Consider the following 20,321-nt stretch of genomic DNA (forward strand, 5'->3'; position numbering starts at 1 on the left):
GTCCCTCACACCCAGTGGAGCCCCAGACTATGTGTCACGTAGACAACCGTCCATCCCAGCCTCCACACTGCTCTTCACTGACTGGAGTTTCCCCTGGAGTTCAGAGATTTACACCATGTTGACATGGGGTAAATTCTCCTGTTGGGAACATCTCAGCAAACCCAGTGGCACCTACTGCATTCATCACCTCCTGAGAGAGCTACAGCTGCTTGGCTCTGCCTTGGTCTCAACATGCCTTGCTTGGCACCAAACTCCCCAAGTCTCCTCCACATTCCTCCCCAAACTGTGCTGTCTGTTCACCAGGGAACCCAGAAGAGACCAACGGTGACCCATAGGCAGCTGAGCAGATGTGCAGAGCCAAATCCAGTGTGTGAGACCTAGTGCTGCCATTCTCTCTACTCAGGGCTCTGACCTCCTCCCTGCAGCTCTCCAGTTGAACTTGGTCTCAGTTCCTTGCAGAAGAGCTTTTCCAAGTCCTTACCAGAACAGGCCACCCTGTAACAGCAGAACAGGCTGGAAAGTATCTGATCAGCTCCTCATCTGCATTGCTCACAGCTCTTCAGGCCCAGCACCAAGAACTGGGACTAGAGGAGGGGAACCCTCAGATTAGCAAAAAGGTGTCAGAAGAGGTTACCCTGCCCTGCCTGCCCATTTCAGTTCAAACTCCCCCTTCTGCAGTTTTGACACTGCCAACACCACTCAAATGCACCATTAGAAACAAGAACAAGAGAAGCATCAGAGAGAAGAGGCAGCCATGAGGCCAGGAGCTCTGGGTCCTGTCTAGCCATGGCACAACGATAATGGTAGAAGGCTGCCAGGGAGCACAAATCTAATGCCACGGTCTAGTTTGGTCTCTGTGGGAGTGGAGGATCTCATTATAGTTATTTCAGACCATGCTGATGCACAAAGATTTCCTTATCCAGAAGCCCTGAGCACAGTGCTCTCTCCTGCTGCATAATGCAGCTGAAAAGCAGGGTGATGGACACATACTGGGACATGCTTACTGGCATTGAAGCACTGTAAAACCATTTTGGCTTACCTCCTTTCCTCCCACACCTGATATCATCAGCACTGTGCTTTAAGAGAGCATGTTTGGGAACTGAAATTCAGCACATCTGTCCCCACTGGGATCCTGGTACCTCCCCTGGCTCCACCAGGCACAGAGAGCCTCAACACTCCTGCTCACTGCAGTCACCAGCCTGGGCTCTCATCAGATAAGTTGTTTTACTGAAGATTAAACTCCTGCTCTTCTGCCACTCACTGCGCTAAAGGCAGAGCTAAGCTTTCACAAACAAAAGCCATCAGAAGGGAAGACATCCAACATCCTGTCCATCAGGACCTCAGAGCGCAGAAGATGAAAGACCCCAAGGCCTCCCTTGGTGCATCAGTTCCCAGCTATGTTCAGAGTCTTTTCATAAGGCCATACTGAGACACACTAAAGCCATCAAAGTCACCAGACATTCCGAATGGGGAGAGCAGTAGGTGCCACTAGAAGCCTGTTAAGCTCTAAGCCAGCTACTGAGAGCAGAGACAAAGGGGAACTTGGACCACCTGAGTAGACCCTGGCTTGTTTCCAGTGCTTTTTGCCCCTCAAGTGCCCACCCATGTCCACCTGACTGTCTCTCAGTGATTAACTCTCTTTATCAGTGTACCCACACTCTTCACTCAGGGCAGACCCTGATCCGGACAGAGCTGCAGGGCACCCACTGCCACTTCTGGGATGTGGACAGAAGAAAGAGCTCAGCACAGTCAAGCTGGGAGCACACAACAGACCAATCAAGTGGCCCCGTCGCAAACACAGCCAGTCCTTCCAGCTGTCCCCACAAAAGTAACGCAGGTGCATTCCTGCACACACACTATCCAGAGGTGACTCTTGCAGAAGAAAGGCAATGGGGGTTTCCTCCCAACCCCTTCCCCATCATCCGGCCCCTTAGCTTCAGCCAGCACTCACAGATTTAGGGCAGTGCTCCTTATCTATGTCACTGTGGCAACAAGCCCTTCATAGGCTTGGTGAGGAGAGCCAGAGCTGTCATAGCCAGACCCCACAATCACCTCCTCGGGCAGAGGGTGCTGCACTTGGGGCTGCGAAGTGTTGAGCTCTCTGCAAAAACAAGCACTGTCTTCTGGAGAGGGAGGAGGATCCTGTTTTTAATTCATGGCTGATGGCACTTACCTGGGAGAGTTAAACATGATGTTAACAATGGGATAACAGAAAGACACCACTGCTTGTTTGGGGACTATCCCAAATCCCACCTACACATCATTCCACTTCATAGACACTTTATCTCAAACTCTCTGGGAGGCAGATGGCCTGTATAAACACCAGGAGGGGGGAAAAGAAAATCAACAAAAAACCCCCAACACTTACTTGAAAATCTGACTGCAGCCGTTTGACTGGTGATAGCCCCTAGGGAACTGTGAGACACGCAGGAGTAATTACCCTCAGCATCAGCCCTCTCAGGATATTTACTGTCCTTTGCCACGGCCTGGGATGAGATGAAGAGCGATCCATTTGGAAGCACATGGAGATGTTCCTGCTCCACTAATGGAAACCCATTCTTCTTCCACGTGATATTGATCACCTGCTCAGCAGGGGCCAGGTTACAGTCCAAAATCACGACTTGGTTTGGCTCCAGTATCACCTTTGCAGGACCAGCACTACAGCTCAGCTCCAGAGAATCCCCTTCCAACAGCCTCCCTGCAAAGAAAAGACAGTGTTGCAGTGGGAGTTGCTTTCCTTGGTTAATCACATCCTAGTTTTACACAACAAAGGAAGCACGGTTCTCCATGAGTGTGGCTGGGGTAACATGTGAAATTCAGCCCTGTTAGGTGACCCATGACACTTGTGCTCAGCACTCTCCATCACACATCCCTAGGGCTGTACAACCTGCACAATTTCTGCTACTCCACACTGTGCCCAGCAGCCACCCATTCTGTCTGCACTGGCTTCTTCCATGCTGGATTCAATTAGAGAAGAACTGGAAGAAGGTGAAGTGATGACAAAAGCAAGAGCAGCAAGGGCCTCAACTGCCATGGCAGACCAAGAGCAGCAAGGGCTCTCCCTCACCTGCACACCAGAGCCTCCTCCGAGGCTGATCAACCCCCACAAGACAACTAAGTGCAAGCAAAAGTATTCAAGCCCACCTTGGTACCTCAATGCCAACAGTCACAGCTTGGTTGGAGCACTTACCCCTCAGGGGTAACTGGCAGCAAGAGCACAAGCCCAGCTGGAAATCCATAAAGACAGTGTCTCCCACCAGTTCACGTACTGGGAAACACATTTAAAAGAAAAGACAACAGAAGAACGGCTAAAAATGTGACCTGTTGTCTCTGAGCCTTTTATCCCATATAGGTAAATCCAGAATGAGAATGGATGGATGCATCTGCCACAATAGAAAAGGATATTCCAGCTGCAAGCAGACAGTACGCAGAACGTGCTCTTAGGCAACCTGCCTCCTACAGCCGGAGGCCACAGCACTGACCAGCAGCAAGCTAAGCTGAACAGGTCTTGGTCTGGCCAATTTCCAAACCCACGGACTCGTAGCAGAGCTCCACCTCCGAAACAAGGCTCAGCATTTCCTGAAGAATATTGCCATTAATAAAATGCATTTGCTGTTAGAGTTCTCCAGAGACACTAAGTCAATGTTAGCTGGCAGTGCTGCTTCCACACACCAGCAGTTTCAATCTCTGCTGTGCTCAAACCATCACCATCCACTCTTTTTATGGCTCCACTCCAAATTATTCTGTCACTGCTCCAATCAGAAATGTTTCCTGCCTCTATAACAAGTTTATCAACACTGGATATGAACCACATGGCTCCCTGCCCGTCTCCTATCGCAGAAGGCTACAGATTAATTTTATAGGAATTCAAACACCCTATTAAACCTGCTACTACCTACTGCTGATAGAAGGGCTGCATTTTAAAAGAGTGTGTGTTAAGCATGCAATTAGGGGCAATGACACGCAAAATTACACATGGAGAGATGGAATTATTTCAAGGCGTGTGCCGGAAACTGCAGGTGCCCCTGAGAGGAAGGGCCTAACCCTGCCCACCTGTGGGGCTGATTCGGTGCCCACCCAAGCCTGTGGGGATGAGAATTTGTCAGGTTTGTCATCATTGCCTGTTTGCAGAACAATCACTGAGAACTTGATATTGGCCAACTATGTCCCTTCAGTGATAGGAGGCTTACACGAGAATCCCACCTGCCTGATGCCTGTTGATCACTATTATTATGGGACAGAATAGACGCTGCCCCAAACACTGTCATATTCATTAGAATGTCCAAGGGAAAATCTCCCAGCCTCCAAAGCCAAGCCCGAGAAGGATGCAGAGATGCCCATTTCACACCATGTTACACAGCCTGCACCACAGCCAGGCAGCTACCACCAACACGGAGCAGCCTGCAAGTCTCTGGATTTAGGGTTTTCCCACACGGATGCTTCCACCGTGCTGTTAACTCAGTCTGCAGGAAGAAGGCACAACGAGAAGCAGTAGACATCATCAAGCTCCCAACATGCACACACTGCAACATAATTTCTGGATTTGTCAGACAGCACAGACCTGGCAGGTTCCTTTCTGCCCAGTCCCCTCAGGTCAGGGAGCAAGCTGAGGAATGCCACTAGGCAGGGACTGTCACCAAATGTCCTCCTGTAAGGGCAATTCTGCCTGTTCGTGTCTCCTAGGGAAGATTAGTCGTTTGAGGATCACAGCAAGCTACAAAACTCACTACTGGCTCCACAGGAGGCTGGAAGTAGGGGAACATGAAGCTGAAAGGCTGCCCCAAATGCTCTGGGAAGACACTGCCACTGGACACCTTCCATCCAAGACAGCCAGTACAAAAAAAACTGTATGAAATGGGGAGAAATTAAGCACAGAGCAAGTTACTACCACATAAATGTGCAGAAGGTGACACGGCCAAACACAGGTGAGGGTTAACAGTCTGAGGCTGGGGAAAGCTCAGCTGAGCTGTCACTGCTGTGAGAACCCCATCCACGGAGGAGCAGCCACCCAGACGCTGCTCTGAAGGGAACTCCCCGTGGCAGCTGCTCCTGGCAGTGTGTCACACGGGGCTTAGTCAGCCTGTGTGTGTATACTAAGGCAAGGGCTGAGGCATGTGATGCAGAGCTTATTTCAAAAGATGGTGAAACTTTGTTGGCTAAATTCTTAATCCTTTGCTTTTCCTTAAATTTGCTATCTCAAGAAGCACAGGTAGACTGAGAGGACAAGGAATTAACTCAGGTCACAAGTCAGTCCCCTTACCCAATGGCTCTAGCTTTCTCTTTGCATCTTTCCCCTCGATTCCTCCTTTACACGTCGCCGCAGACACGCATCTCAGACAGCTGGTGTTAAGCACGAGCATTATGAGCACTAATGCTGCCTGTGCCTACTCTTACACCCCTTCAACACCAATCCTACCACCAATCCTACCGTAACGCAGCAGGGATGGGTGGGCACGGCCATGTGGAATCAGCTGGCTCTGCAAGCTGGACATCCCACATGCCCTCTGCCATCACATACCCAGGCTGTCCTCCTGCCTCCATATCCTCCATGAGCTCCTGCTCCATTCCAGGCAGGCCTGTTCATCCCCTGGGGAAACAGCCCGTTTATCTGTCTTATTTTCTATTTTCTTCATACAGCAATTAAAATGGCATTTTGCTGAAAATACTCCTCCTCTTCCAAAGGTGAAGCGTGAGGGTACTGCTGGCTGGCTCAGCCAGCCAGGAATAGAGCAGAGATCTGCAGAGCAGCTTCCCACACCAGCACAGGTCAGTAAGAAGCAATTATCAGCTTCTTAAACTTCAATCTCTTAAAAATCAACTCAACCTGCTTGCAGCAGAGTAAGAACAGACAGCTCCATACTCTTTATCACAGCAGAAGAAGTATTTGCTTTTTAAAAATATGTCATGATGTTTCTTTATCCCTAAGTATCACCTAGCTCTTTTCCCCAAAGTCACAAGCTACCTGGATCCAAGCTTCTGGTCAGTATGTTAGAGAAAAAAGGGCCAGTTGCAAAACTCTGAGGGTGCAGAGCTCACCCACACCAAACCCAACAGCCTGGTTCAGGTCTCTCTCTGCTATACTAAGAGAGGAGAAACAATCATTGGAGGGAAATACATTTGAAGCCTGGACCTCACAGAAGCCCAGGAGCATGATCGCCAAGGAATGCACTAACACCAGGAGCAAAGGATCCTCCACCAACAGAGCGGTCTGCTCTATCACTGATATTTAGTGCACTTGCTGAGCTGGTGATGACAACACCATCTTGCTGGCTGTTGACAGGAGGAGGCTGCCTTCCTTCATGCTTTCATACCAATAAATGCACGATTGCACAATATCTTTAAAGAGCAATAGTCACTCCTTCCCTGCCAAACTGTCCCAACCATATAATCCACCCAGTAACAGCAGAAACCATTTACAAGCAACCAACCTCCAGGGTATCAGTATGTTTCTACTTGCAAGGTTCTACTGCACCACCAAGCAATGCAGGCTCTACGTGACGATGGGAGCTCATGACCATACTCAAACCACTGCCCTTTATACCAGAAGCACCAAAAATGTTTCTAGAGCAAGAAGCCACATAAAAAAACCCAGATGTACTCACAACTCTCAGGGCTCAAACTGAGCACCTGGCAGGAGACCATGACAAGGTCAAACACATGCGATAACCCATCGCTGTCTGTCACTTAACACAGCCCGGGAAGGCTTCCAGCTGGGCAAATGAAGACCCCAACTGACATCAGGCCGCTCTGACCTGTCCTGAATCATCCAGTTTCCTTCCTGCCCTTTTGGCCCCAAAATACTGCAGGTTTTTGGAGACAGACCATTTGCACATACGGAGGTTGGAGCAGCAGGGCCCAGGACCTGGACTTGCAAAAAGCTTCACTACAACTCTTGTCCTAAGATGTTCAAAAAACTGTATAAATACTAGCTGCTTAAGGAAAAAATATCTTCCAAGCTCTGAAAAACATAAGAGGAGGTCTGGTTCAAAACACTGCACTAAATTAGCAAACCTGACAATGAGATAAAAGCCCCTTCAAGGGAAGGGATCAGAAGAGAGTAAAATTACTCCAAGGGAGATCAAAGACAAATGAAATCAGGAATGTTAAGTGCTTACAGAAGCTGCTGACTATTTCCAACCTCCATTCTTCACCGTATAGTGACAGAAATGGATACGACCCTGTTTAAACACACAGCCACACGTTTGTGCAGCCTCCTGCTCACCTTCACCCTCTTACCTGCCGGAGGTAATGCTGTAATGAATGTAGTGAAGACTACCCAGAACAGCCACCTGCCTCAAACAGCAAATACAGCCCCTCCAACTGACAGTGACATAACACAGAGGTGGGCTTCCGAGCCAGAAGCTAGAAGGCCTTTTCACACATCAGTTCAAGGCAGGTGTTTCAGCTACAAACCTGTGCTTTGGAGCCTGAGAGCTTTATGCCTTTGGCTCCTCCTGCATGCAGTTTCAAGCTTCAAAGCCCGGCAGAACTGTAAGTTTTCAGTTCATGGATCTCTAAATTGAGGCCAGCGAACCCCATACAGCACTGCCTTATGGTGGGCAACATCACAAACGCATTCAAAGCAGGCTTTTACATCACAGCACACAAACCCACCTGTCTACCACCTAACCAGAGACAGCCCAATATAACTGAGAACGTCTCAAAATACTTCTTTAGGGGAAAAGGGGCCAAAAGCAGAGTGGTGAGTTGCAAGGGGAGAGGAACAGTGCCCAACTAGTCCCAGGTAACCAGACAGGTTCATATTAAACTCCATTAAAACCAGCAAACTGCTAAACTATTCCAAAACAGACAGTAACAGCTTTGAGATTATAAATCTACGTGCAAATACACACACGTAGATATATACCACATACACATGCATTCACATACACAGAGTTCTGGGGGAATGCATATGTATTCAAACGTAGAACATGCCCCAGAATGGAGGGTCTTTGATGCAGCAAGTAAAAAGCATTTTGTTCCCATGAAAACTGTATTTTCTGACCCAGGCTCTGCAGGGGTTTTTTACTCTCTCCCGTGTTGCTAACCCCTAGGCAACATTACACACAAAAACAGCCCAGGAGAAAAATGTTCTTTTTCTCCCATTTATTTCCTCACTTCCATCAGCCAGCCATCCACCTCCGGTGTCCAGGCCCAGTGAAGTAAATTAAAAAGTCTCCTGTTGAGTGGTATAAAAAACGGGGCGTTTTCGATGAACAAAGGTTGTAAAATCTTCAAGGCACAAAGCTGTCCTCTCCCCTCCATGGGAGCACAGCCCTGCCAGGAGCAGGCTTGATTCCAGATCCAAAGCAGGCATCTGAAAATCCACGTTAAACCAGCCAATGTCTCCCTTCCCAAATCACACATCTCAGCGTACAGCCAAAACTCACTCCTATTATTTTCCTCTCCCTGACATCAAATGGAGGCAGGAATAACCCAACTTACCACAGAACAAAGGGTAAAAAAGAATGAATTCTCTTAGTTCTGTAATTTCAAAACTATAAATAACCAGGTGAAGTGTGAGCTAGCAACACAGCAAGGTTTGACAGATTCCTGACAATGCAATTACTTGGTCAGAGGCAAGACCCTCAGAGCAGTGTTTTCACATCCAAGACACACAATACCCTAAGCCCATAGATCTGCTGGGAGCTTGCACTCCATGGCTGAGAACAGCACAAAACCCCACTTGTCTCCTTGTACATAGTGTTATTTCCCTTCCCTGGGATGTAACCACTTAAAACAAGAAGGAAAGACCTAGACAAGGGAGATGCTTGTTCTGGTGAAATTTTGGCTATCAGCAGTAAACATGTCCTTTAGCTCTGTTACACAGCACAAGCAAATAAAAGGTTACTGTTCAACATGAGACAAAATAGCTTTGTTCAGAGGACGATCAGTTGTGGTTCAGTAATTACTTTAAAAACAAAACATAAAGGCATAAAAGGGATGAATTTCTGTGCACTGGCATATCTATGCTTTTTTTTGCTTTTTTTTTTTTTTTTTTTTTTTTAATACAGGACCTAGCACAGTTGATCCACAATCCCTGAGAAAGGTCCATGAACAAGCTCCCAAATGGCACATCACAACAAGGACACACGGCGCTGCCATGCTGGTTCAGTCAGTCAGCATATGCCCCAGCTCCAAATGCAGCCCTGCCATAAACTCAGCAGATAAACCCACCCCAGTTACACAGCACAGCTCAGTCTTCTCCAGCATCTCCAACAGCTCCCCATCACCACCACAACCAAGCCACCACCGAAAGGGGCTGTTCCAAAGGCAGACAGAACGGCCGTATTTGGGGGAGATGCACTATCTTCTCTTCAACAAACTGATTCAGCTGGGGCAAATCAAAGAGATTTAGGCGCATACAAGATCCCAAGGCACAATCATTCCTACAAACCACAGCCCATTCCTACAAATGCCCAGCCCAGCAATTACAAGGCTTAGACCTTCACTTCAAGGCAGGGGAGGCCCATCTTTAGCACAGCTGAGTGAGGCCCCAGGATCAGCTCGAGGACAGGACCAAACCCAAAGCAGCTAAACCACTGACAGCTTCCAGCGCCTTCACACGAAAACCCTCAAACACTTCCAGCCCAAAACAAATAAAGTTGCACCAAGCCAGACAGGACCCATTACAGCACAGGCCTTGGGAGATTAATACTTCACAGAGAGCAAAGTACAAGGGTTTCTAATCTGACACACTTCCAGAGCTGACATCATTTCTAGTTCTTGGCAGCCAGAGATTTTCCTGGGGAGCTGCTGTTGTGCTGCAGGTCCCACAGCCTGGAGCCTGGCCAGCACGTTTCCTATTCCACACACATCTGGCACTCTGGAACTGGCTTGTGCACCTTGCAGAGCTCCAGCCAAAGAAAACCTTACCGGGAGCAAGAAAAGCGTCTCAGGCAAGGCGAGCAGAGTGCTTGGTCGTCGTGTGTGTTCTGTGGGATATCAGACAGTAAGAGGAAAGGGCTCCTCTCTCCCCTCCACATCCCACAGGAGGTGGCAGGAATTCAAACTGCAGTTGGGCCTCTGCACTGTCGTCTGTCTTAATTTATGTATTTATTTTGGATGCTGAACTCGTGGAACTCAACAGCACAATTAATCTCATTTAATCAGGAGTGAACAGCACTGAAGAAAAGTGGAGTTACTACTTCCAAAGGGTTTTCCTACCTCTCAGCAAGCCAACTACTGTGCCATTGTTCTGCTTAATGCAACCTTCTGCTGATGCTCTTCAGACAATATCAGAGCTGTAGAAAATCTTTACGTTCTCATTGTCTCATTCAAAGAGCTACTATACTTCAGTGTGTCCCCATTAAAGGAACACAAAGCCCTCTTTCTTCTTGGAAACTTAATGCATTGACAATTAAAAGTCAATAGCTTGGTCTCAGCCTGTTTTAAGAGCAACTGCACTTGGCAAGTAGTGACCCAGAAAGAAATCTGGACAGAGGTCTCTGATGAAGTCTGCATTCTGGGTGCTCAGCAACATCAGCACTGAAAGCAGAACCGGAGGAGCTCTGGGGTTGGAGCATCCGACTCCCATGATCTCTACAGAACGGGAGGCTGAAAGAGGAGCTGGGCACCTAAATCCCCTTGTGCATCAGGTCTTCAGCCTCCCCATGGCACAATAAAACAAAAAACTTTTTTCCACTTAATCATAATGAGGCCTGTGGGATGGAGGGGTCAAAAGCCCTACATTCCCTTCTCAGTTACCACATGTTACTGGAACTTTCAGCCTCCATTTAGCCTCTCTGGAACAGAAGGCTCCTAAAACTATCTTCAGGGCTACTGGAAAGACCATTTTATTAATACTTGATATCCCCGCACAGCAGAGCAACGGTTCTAGTACTAACCAGCGCTCACCAGTGGGAAGCAGGCCTTATCCTAATTCTGCATATAAGCAAGCTAGATGGTCTATTTAATAATGCAGCATCTCCCACTGCTGCAGGAATATTTATCCAGCTGGCAGCAAGGGACTCTCAGATCATCCCCTGTCACTAAGCAGCTCCCAGCCTTTCATGAGCAGCTGGGTGCCAGACTGCCACAGCGTGCAGCAAGAGACTGCACTCAGAGACTGTCATAGCGTCCCTGCATCAAGGGGTACAGTACGAGGCCATGCCAGGAGCGATCCCCTCACAGACCCAGCCACATGGGAGGAGAGGGAGGTGTCACACTCACTCCTCAGCTTGGGCTCAGGAGCACTGTAGTGCCCCTCATGACCCAGGGCAAGCTCAGCTCCATCCACGCCTAGGCCAATAGAAATGCCCTGAAGCTGGCTGCCGAGCCTAGGTTTGGCCACCCCACAGCCTAGGCCAGTCTCAACTGCTACATACAGCTCTAGAACTGCATTTTAGACAGAAATACTTTGTAATATGCTCTCAGGATGACAGGAATTGCTCTAAAGTTTTAGCAGGGTCATGGTCCAAACACCCTTCTGAGAAAAGTGTCACATAGGACCAAACACACTTGAACCCTAACAACTGCATCTGTCCAAGCAGGTGAGCTGGGCATTTCTGGAAAGGTCAAAAGGAATCCCAGTTACTGCAACAAGACCAGTGGAGGGATTATGCATAAAAATACCATCTTCCTACAGCTCTACTTCATTTCATTATAATGATCTTTGCATCTAACAAATCTTTACAAGGCTTCGTGGCTTTGGAACATCGATCCAACCCGTTCACTTCACAGCGGTCCATTATTATATTTTCACATGTATACAAAGCCCTTCCATTGAAAAGTTAAATTAATCATAATTTATCGATTAGTTGTAGCATGCTCCAAATGCAACTCTCCCTGAAGAACGATGCTGGGCAAGAGCCTCTTGCCTTTGTTCTGTTCAAACCCCAAGTTAAAAACAAGAGAGCAGAAGGGATGGCATGAAAAAAACATTATCTAAAACGCATGCAATGCTGCATCGCAGTTTATAGCCATAACTGAAAAGCATGATATTATCAAAAGCTGTAATTAAGGTAGATAGGTTAATGACTAGACTCACTTAGATAAAAGCAAAGGCTGCCAAAGCCCTGGTTAAATGAGTGTCTTTGTGTATAAATATAACATACCAGACACCAAGGAAATAAAACAGCTGAAAAGGTCCCTGTCTTAAGCATTTTTAAAGACACTTCTGATGCTGCTAATGCTGTAGCCAACTGCAGTTCCTCATTTCAGACACCCAAGACCACTGGAGCCACCAATCCACAGCTCATGTAACCCTGGAGACTGCAACTCAGTAAAGTATCAACTGATTTCTAGGAAGAACTCAATCCTTGTCTTAAACTGGAGAAACATGGATTTGACAGATGGACCACTCGGTGGATAAGGAATTGGCTGGATGGTCACACTCAAAGAGTTGAAGTCAACAGCTTGATGTCCAAGTGGAGAGCAGTGACAAGTGACATTCCTCAGGGGTCGGGGTTGGGACTGGCACTGTTTAACAACTTGGTTGGCAACACAGACAGTGGGATTGAGGCACCCTCAGCAAGTTCCCCATCAACACTGAGCTGTGTGGTGTGGCCAACACACTGGAGGGAAGGGATCCATCCAGAGGGACCTGTGAAAACCTCATGAAGTTCAACAAGGCCAAGAGCAAGGTCCTTCCCATGGGTCAGGGTGATCCCAAGCACAAATCCAGGCTGGGCGAGGAGTGGCTGGAGATCAGCCCTGAGGAAAAGGACTTGGGGGTGTTGGTGGATGGAAAACTGCCTGTGAGCCAGCAACGTGCACTCTCAGCCAGAAAGCCAGCCGTGTGCTGGGCTGCAGCAAGAGCAGTGCAGCCAGCAGGCTGAGGGAGGGGATTCTTCCCCTCTGCTCCGCCCTCGGGAGACCCCCCTGCAGTGCTGGGTCCAGCTCTGGGGGCACCAACATCAGAAGGACACGGACCTGCTTGAGTGGAACCAGAGGAGGCAACAAAGATGCTCGGGGGGCTGGAGCACCTCCCCTGTGAGGAGAGTTGGGGGTGTTCATCTGGAGAAGAGAAGGCTCCAGAGAGACCTTAGAGCAGCCCCCCAGGGCTGAAAGTGGCTATAGGAAAGGTGGGGAGGGACTCGTCATCAGGACTGTAGGGATAGGACGAGGGGTAATAATTTTAAACTGAAAAAGGGCAGATTTAGATTAGATATAAGAAAGAAATTCTTCCCTGTGAGGGTGGTGAGGCCCTGGCACAGGCTGCCCAGAGAAGCTGTGGCTGATCCCTCCCTGGAAGGGTTCAAGGCCAGGTCGGACGGGGCTTTGGGCAACCTGGGCTAGTGGAAGGTGTCCCTGCCCATGGCAGCAGGGTGGGACTGGATGATCTTTGAGGTCCCTTCCAACCCGAACCATTCTAAGAGTCTATGATAAATGCTCTCATGTTGCTGTAGAAGCATCAGATTTGCCCAAACATCTTATCTGTGTCTACAGATGATGCCTAGCAGATAGGGATAAACACAAAAACAGCTCTCAAGATTGATTTCAGTTTCATTGAAATGTGTGTTATTCTGATGTATCCTCTGCAAACAAATGGTCCAGAAAGATGAAACAAATCAAAGTAATAATTTATTCATTGTGTTGAATTGTCAATGGCAGTCATAACACTGAAGTGCTTGACTTGTTCATGAAGGTTAAGCCTTTGTATTTTCTCTTCTCTGACCCCAGAAAGGCTTCTGAAACAGCAGCTGAAGTATAGATCAAGCCAAAATTCAGACTTGTTAAACTCAGCCATTTTCAGGTCTGCTCCCCAGGGTGTCTTGCACTACAGACAAGAACAGGGATAGCTGTCCCTGCATAACAGTAATATCAGCACTAGCCTCCCTTGGATCAATGAATGCTTATTTGAAGTGCCAAAGTGACTTCAACACTAAATATCGCTGAAAACCTCTTCACAATCCCCCACACTCCCCAATCCAGGGAGGGCTGAGTTGTTTCTGTCCCTTTCCCACCTGCTCCACACCAAGCACACTGAACTTCAGGCTTTGCTCTACAAACATCTCTGAGGAAGCCTCCACCTCCTAGCTGTCATCTTTCCCTTCTTAAAAAACTGATGAGGAACAGCTGAGACAATCTCTGCAGGAGCTGCTGCAAGTGTGGGATGCATGGGGAACTCAGGACAGAGCCTTGGGTTTGCATTCATAAGTTTACAGTGTAGGGGCATATTAAAATTACAAGCTTGAACAAGCGCGCTGGAACAATAACACATCAGAGTCCTGTAATTGGGCCCTGAAATACACTTAGTGAAAAATACAGACCAGCTGCAATGTTGGAAATGCTCCTAATGCAATCCAAGGTAATTATTGGTAACAGACCATCGAACAAGTGCATTAATACGCTCTGATCAGAGAGAGAATCAGATGGACAGTCTGGCACAGCAGCTTGTACCTGCAAATTATGTAAATGATTTGAAAGAGCAAAGCCCCAAAGCCCTAGAAACACTAACTCTAATGAAAGTTATTAAATGCTATTTTTGTTATCTGCTGGTGTTAACATTAGAAATCCCATTTGCTGCAGTGACTATAATTTTGCTGCTGAGCACTGGTCCAAGCTGAATAAGCCTGATATTTGACATTTTAAAGGACCACATCACGCTAACATGACTGACTTAGATTTGCATGATTCCATGGATAACATCTAAGCACATAACTACTTCCTGCATTTTTCACTCATGTTGGAAAGGAAACCCAGTCATTTTGCTTTTGTTAGATGCAGAAGTTCTTGATTTTATTTCATGCATCATATCACGTTTGATCTGCAAACAACACAGGGGAGTCTGAAACAAGATCTCCTGTTATAACATTACCTATTTTTGCACTTGAACTATTTAAGTTCAGCATATTTTTAGGATATACTTTCACCTCTCCATGCATGAGAAAGCTAAAAATATGCAATATGATACAAGCTTCAGCATCATGCCTCTTGAGAACAGTCACTTAACCAGAAACTAGTATTACCAAATAAAATACAAAACAATCCTTCACCTGTGAGCTACAGTTAAAGTAGATTTCGTAGTTCCTTTCCCCACCCTTAGTGGCTTTGTGTATTCCAAAGACACAAATATAAACACATTAAATTGAAAAATGTTCAGCTCCAACAGCGAATATTTCATCTGTCAATTTCTCACCACCCTATAGAAAAATAAAATAAAATAAGCATCATACCCAATTTCAAACCTTGGGAAAAGTCAATGCACAGAAGAATGATAGTGTCCCCACCACAGGTCTGAAACCAGCAGCCAAACTTCCCAACAAATAAATCCCATCCTCTCTACTAGACAATTCTCTAGCCTTTGCAACTCAAAACTTTTATACACAAAATGCAGTGTAAAGCTCTGGAGTGAACTGACAGAGCATATTGTGCTCTCCCTCATTTTAAAGGACTACAGAAACTTGGGCTATGCTTTGTAATTTCCAAAGAAAAGCACCACCTGGAATTTTGAGTGGGGTTTTTTTTCCACATTGCAAGGCTGTTGAAACAGGGATGGAAAGCCACCCTAGCTGAGCGGGTAAATATTAACCCTGTGATAAACAGCCTGAGGTCACAATGCAGGGATGGCTGCTTGAGCTCTCCTTAACGAGATGGACACGCTTCCAGCTGTAATGGAGGCTTGAAAGACTCATGCACCTCCAAGGCACAGGCTCAAATTCAGTGAGAGCCAGAGCCAGCCCCAGTGGATTTCATGGCCCAGTTCGCTGTCCATTTTGCTTCCCAGCAGGTCAGATATGTCGTGCATCACCAAGGACAACAAGAAAGCTTGGCAGCAAAAGGAAGAGGAAGAGCATGCTGCAGGGAATGGAGGACACGAGCCCTTTGACTCTGCCCTCGCCTGAGTATACAAGGTCTGTGCTTCCAAGTGTCAGCTTGGCCCAACAGCCCTAACTCACCCACCATGGCAATATGCAAAGAAGGAAGGCAATGACAGCAGCTGCTCTAATTTATTAGTTGTCTCTGTTCACACTCACCAACCCTGCACTAGGACTCACTGCTTCATTTGCAACCAGACGGAAAAGAGTGTGACTTGAGGCAGTGGGAGAAACACTTTCCATCACGTGTACCTTCCCCTTCACAGGCTCCGCTTCCAGTTGTCTTGCCTGTCATTAAAAGGAGCTTACAACACACTGCTGAATGATGTACTGTAATCAATACAAGTAGCCATGAGATCCCCTGAAAAGGATGTGGAAGCACAGCTCAGCAGTGATACTTATGAGCGCAGGATACCGCAGACCAGGACAGTCCCAACTTGCCCGAGAATTTCCACTATTTACAATGAGATCAGAAAATTAAAATGATATTTTACGCTTAATGGTTTGAACAAGACCTGTGAAGTCCTTCTCTCAGTCCCATTTACAACACAAACACCAATGACTGAGCAGCAGATGGTCAGAAACACTCCCCTAGAATATTCAGGCGATTCAACTTGAATCTGTGCCCAAATCATTTAACTTTAATGGATTCTTTCATTAACAACCAAAGAAAGGGAATATGGTTGCCAGGACATTAAAATCACTTTTTCAATTATACTGTTATAAAATTGAACAAATTAGCTGTAATTCTTAACTGAAGCCTAAATGGAAGCACGACTTTATGAAAGAAATGAAAATTGATTTGGATTAGTGGGCATCAAGGGCTTTTTAAAAATTAACAAGATTCTTATGACTTCATAGCATGGATGGATTAGCTGGAGGTTTCACTGCCCTGGGTTTGCTACCTGCCAAAGCATGGCAGCTGGCTTCACAGCATTTGTTGCAGCGGGTTTTAATTAGACTAAGAGGAGAGGATGCAAGGATTGAAGCTGGAAACAAAGTTCTGGAGAAGCTGGGTGGTATCTGAATTCACCTTCTGGACCTGGCCCAGTAGGGTCTTGGCAAAAACCAGGGAAATCAGAACCTCTAAACTTTAGCAGGATAAGGACTGCAGGCTGCGGTATTTTGCTTGGGGTGGTCTTGCTGAAGATCAAGGCAAAACTGTACTGAATAATTCACAAACACAAAATAAAAATCAAGCCCCAGATGCTTGCTGTAAAGAGCACGCAACTTTAATGCAATTTAAAAAAAACCCAAAACACAACACACCACAAAAAAACCCACGAAAACCCAAACCAGGTAAGGGTAACAATGGAAGCAGCAGAAAAAGCAATCCATAAAGGAAACAGGACCTGTAACACTGGGCACCAGATGCAAGGTAACTACAACACAGAGCAATGGCATCACTCTAGGAAGGAAGAAAAATGTCCTTTATATTGTATAATATGAACTTAATGAAAGAGATGTTTACTGAATGCAACTTGCATTAATCCTACAGATCAGGAGCCCTGAAATATATTTTACAGAGCCACCCCCCTGCCAGGGAAGGCAGTGATTTGGAACTGCTGCCCAGAAAAAAAAAGAAGACTGAAAACCAAGCTGGCCATTTTTACACCTGCACTGGACAAAGCCTTTCTTAAATTTATTTGGGTTTGAAAAAAAGGCACTACTGGGAACAATCTTGTTTTGACCCCTGCAAGATGGACGGGATGTTCTAGTGCACACACTCCACCCCAAACATCTCCAGGATGATGCACTGTGGGAACACCTGCCAGCTGGCAGAACTGGCCTCTCTAAGGTAAATGCGGCAGAACATTTCAAAACCATTTTCATGAAATCTTGCAACACAAAGCACTTTAGATGACTCCCCTTTACGAGTCAGTATTTCATATTTAGTTATTTCTACTCTTAATTGCAACACAGTGGTTGACAATTTGCATCAGTAAAAGCTGGCTTGAAAAGTTAATCTTTCTTTGGACAACCCTCAATATTACTTCTTTGCCATAATCATGCTGGTTTGTCAGCCTGTATCTCACTTTCAGATATGCCACAGGGTATTATTTTCCAATAAACCAAGACCAGCTGTACCCTTTGGGCCAAGCCTTGTATCACAATTGTTGGTCTCCATGTCATTGTTAGCAAATAGGAGAACACATTTTAATCCAGAACCTTTCAAGCTCCATGTGTCTTAAAGTTCTTTTAATGACCCAAAAATCAGGGCACCCTCTGGTTTTCTGTTATAACTAATGGCAAGATTTGGCCTAGTAGAGTAGCAACTACATAGGCAAACATAACACACACAACCAAGAGCTTTATCACATCTAGGGCAGTGATCTGAAAAGCCTGGAGTTAGAGTGCTTTAAGAAAGGACACCCTCAGAGAAGACTGACACTGACAGTGATCTTTCTGCAAGGCAAAGCAGAATGGGCTTCTCCAAACTGATGCTTTAGGCTGAAGGTGACTTAAGCAATATCCTTTTACTTTTGCACCACTGCAATGGCATAGGAGCATGCACGCCTCAAATTACTGTGCTTCCGCTGAACGGCAACAACTGCCAGGGTAGGGAACAGTAATTTCGAGCTAAAAGCACAGGAGCTTCCCGACCCAAACTGCCTAACCCAATCAACTAACACTGATTAAACACATTGAGCTGTACCTGTGAAATCTGGCCTCCAGGACCACGCTACTCCCAGGCAGAAGCAGGTAGAAAACTGGCACTTCTCACCACATTGTACACACACCAGCACTTTCCTGTGCATCAGCTGTGATTTAAGAGTACCTACAGGGCCTTCTGAATATCCATTTTGACTATTGTCTGTGAGAAGCTTATTATTATTATAATTATTAGTAACAATTATACAACTATTATATATGTTAATATATGTCAACAGAGTAAGAATATTAAATTATTCTCTACAGGGTATTCCACAGAATTAATGAGATCTAGTAATGAGCCTAACCTCTCTGACATCTTGCTGACACTTATTTTCTATGCAAGCTACTAAATTCAGCGTGCATCTGCTCAGGCAGTGCACCGGTTTGCAACTAACTCAATACCTGCAGGTCAAAAGGATGTGAATGCTGATGAACAGAGGTTTGTGCCTTGCTTTGGGTAATAATGGAGAAGGGAGACAGGCATTTGTTCCTGTTACCTGTATTATCAAGGTGGTACCCTCTATTGCAGGTACAGGCAGCTCTGAGCAGCCAAGTCTCAACCCACCCCAGCTGTCTGATGCCCTGAATGCCAGTCAGTCCCCAAGAGCTCTTTGCCATCGTCACATCAATTCGGGTACACTGTGAGGCCGTCCCTATCTCCAGCCCCCACCTGCTCTCAAAGACCTTCAAGCTTGGCAGTGCTGCAAGCTCAAGGCGACTCCAGTGAGGCTGATGTTCACAACGCTGTTTTGCTAGCAATTGCAGTTGGGACACAGGGCTTACCATCCTCTGACACCTTCCCATCACACTCAGGTGCCAAGGAAAGAAAAATCAGCTCTCTCCTATGCACTGGGAAAGAAATCACAGGGCAGTCCTAAAGACAGCGAAATATGCCCCAGGATCCTCAGAGCCAGCCACAGTGGGCATACCACAAGGGCAAACAAAGCAACTTTTGTGTTATTTTGCATCCTATCTCCTCTACAAGTTGGGAAATGCAAAGAACAGATTAACTTGCATCATTTCAGCAAGCAGACCCCAAAAGCCCTAATTCTAGTGTAGAAAACAGCAGCAGAATTCCCACCAACAGAGGGGAGGATTTAGCCCTAGAGAAGTTCAAAACAAAAGCAACATCTGTGACTCACCCGTGAGACCCAGAGTGCACAACAGTGTAAAAATTACATTCACATGGACCTGATGCTGCTTCATGGAAAACAACTCCGGAGCCTTTCTGCTTGCAGATCCCACCTTTGAGTATGCTTCTTGCCCTCTTTTGTTCTTTATAGGGTATTTGCATGGAAACAAGAGCTCAGTTTCTCAGCTGCTCATCTCCTCCTGCTGTCTATCCTTCCCCAACAGCAGACTTTACAGAGAGCCTGTTTTCATGCAAATAGCCCTGACTGATGACTACAGAGAACGGGGCATATGAGCACCTCCCAGAGCAGCTACTATGCTAAGGATACCCCACGTGCATAAAAACCATCTCACCGTTTCACTGATGAAAGCTGCTGTGTTCGTGGGAAGTGTGCACTGGAGACTTTCCAAGCATCTTCCAAGGAAAGCACGTCTTTTACTTTGAGGCCATGTTGAGAAGGTCCAACTGTGTAGGACACAGCATCAATCACCAGCCAGAAAAAGCCCTGCTAGCCTGTAGTATCCTCAAACTCGGCACTAGCATGTGGCACCAGGGAAGAAGAACCATCAGTATGAGACTCGGACTCCTTCATAAACCCAACAGCCACAGGAGGTTCAAGTTCTGCTCTTGCCCCTGAATCTTCCTGTAATTTTTACTCTTTTATAAGCATATTACTGTTGTTCCAGTGGGTCAGTTATGTGGAAACTCTAACCAAAGGAGGGAAGCTGACAGTGACCTGCTCTGGGTATCTAACTCCAAGTGCAAGCCAGACA

General features: G+C 46.6%; 1 protein-coding gene across 2 annotated transcripts in view; it reads right to left on the bottom strand.

Moving 5' to 3' along the window:
• Positions 1-20,321, bottom strand: part of IGDCC4 (immunoglobulin superfamily DCC subclass member 4) — a 102,256-nt gene that overhangs the window by 64,114 nt on the left and 17,821 nt on the right. For both annotated transcript variants that reach the window (XM_074917427.1, XM_074917426.1), the window contains exon 2: positions 2,369-2,698. In XM_074917427.1, coding sequence (XP_074773528.1) covers positions 2,369-2,698 — 330 coding nt within the window. The remainder of the gene's footprint in view (positions 1-2,368; positions 2,699-20,321) is intronic.

Source organism: Athene noctua, chromosome 13, assembly GCF_965140245.1.
Source record: "Athene noctua chromosome 13, bAthNoc1.hap1.1, whole genome shotgun sequence".
Lineage (NCBI taxonomy): Eukaryota > Metazoa > Chordata > Aves > Strigiformes > Strigidae > Athene > Athene noctua.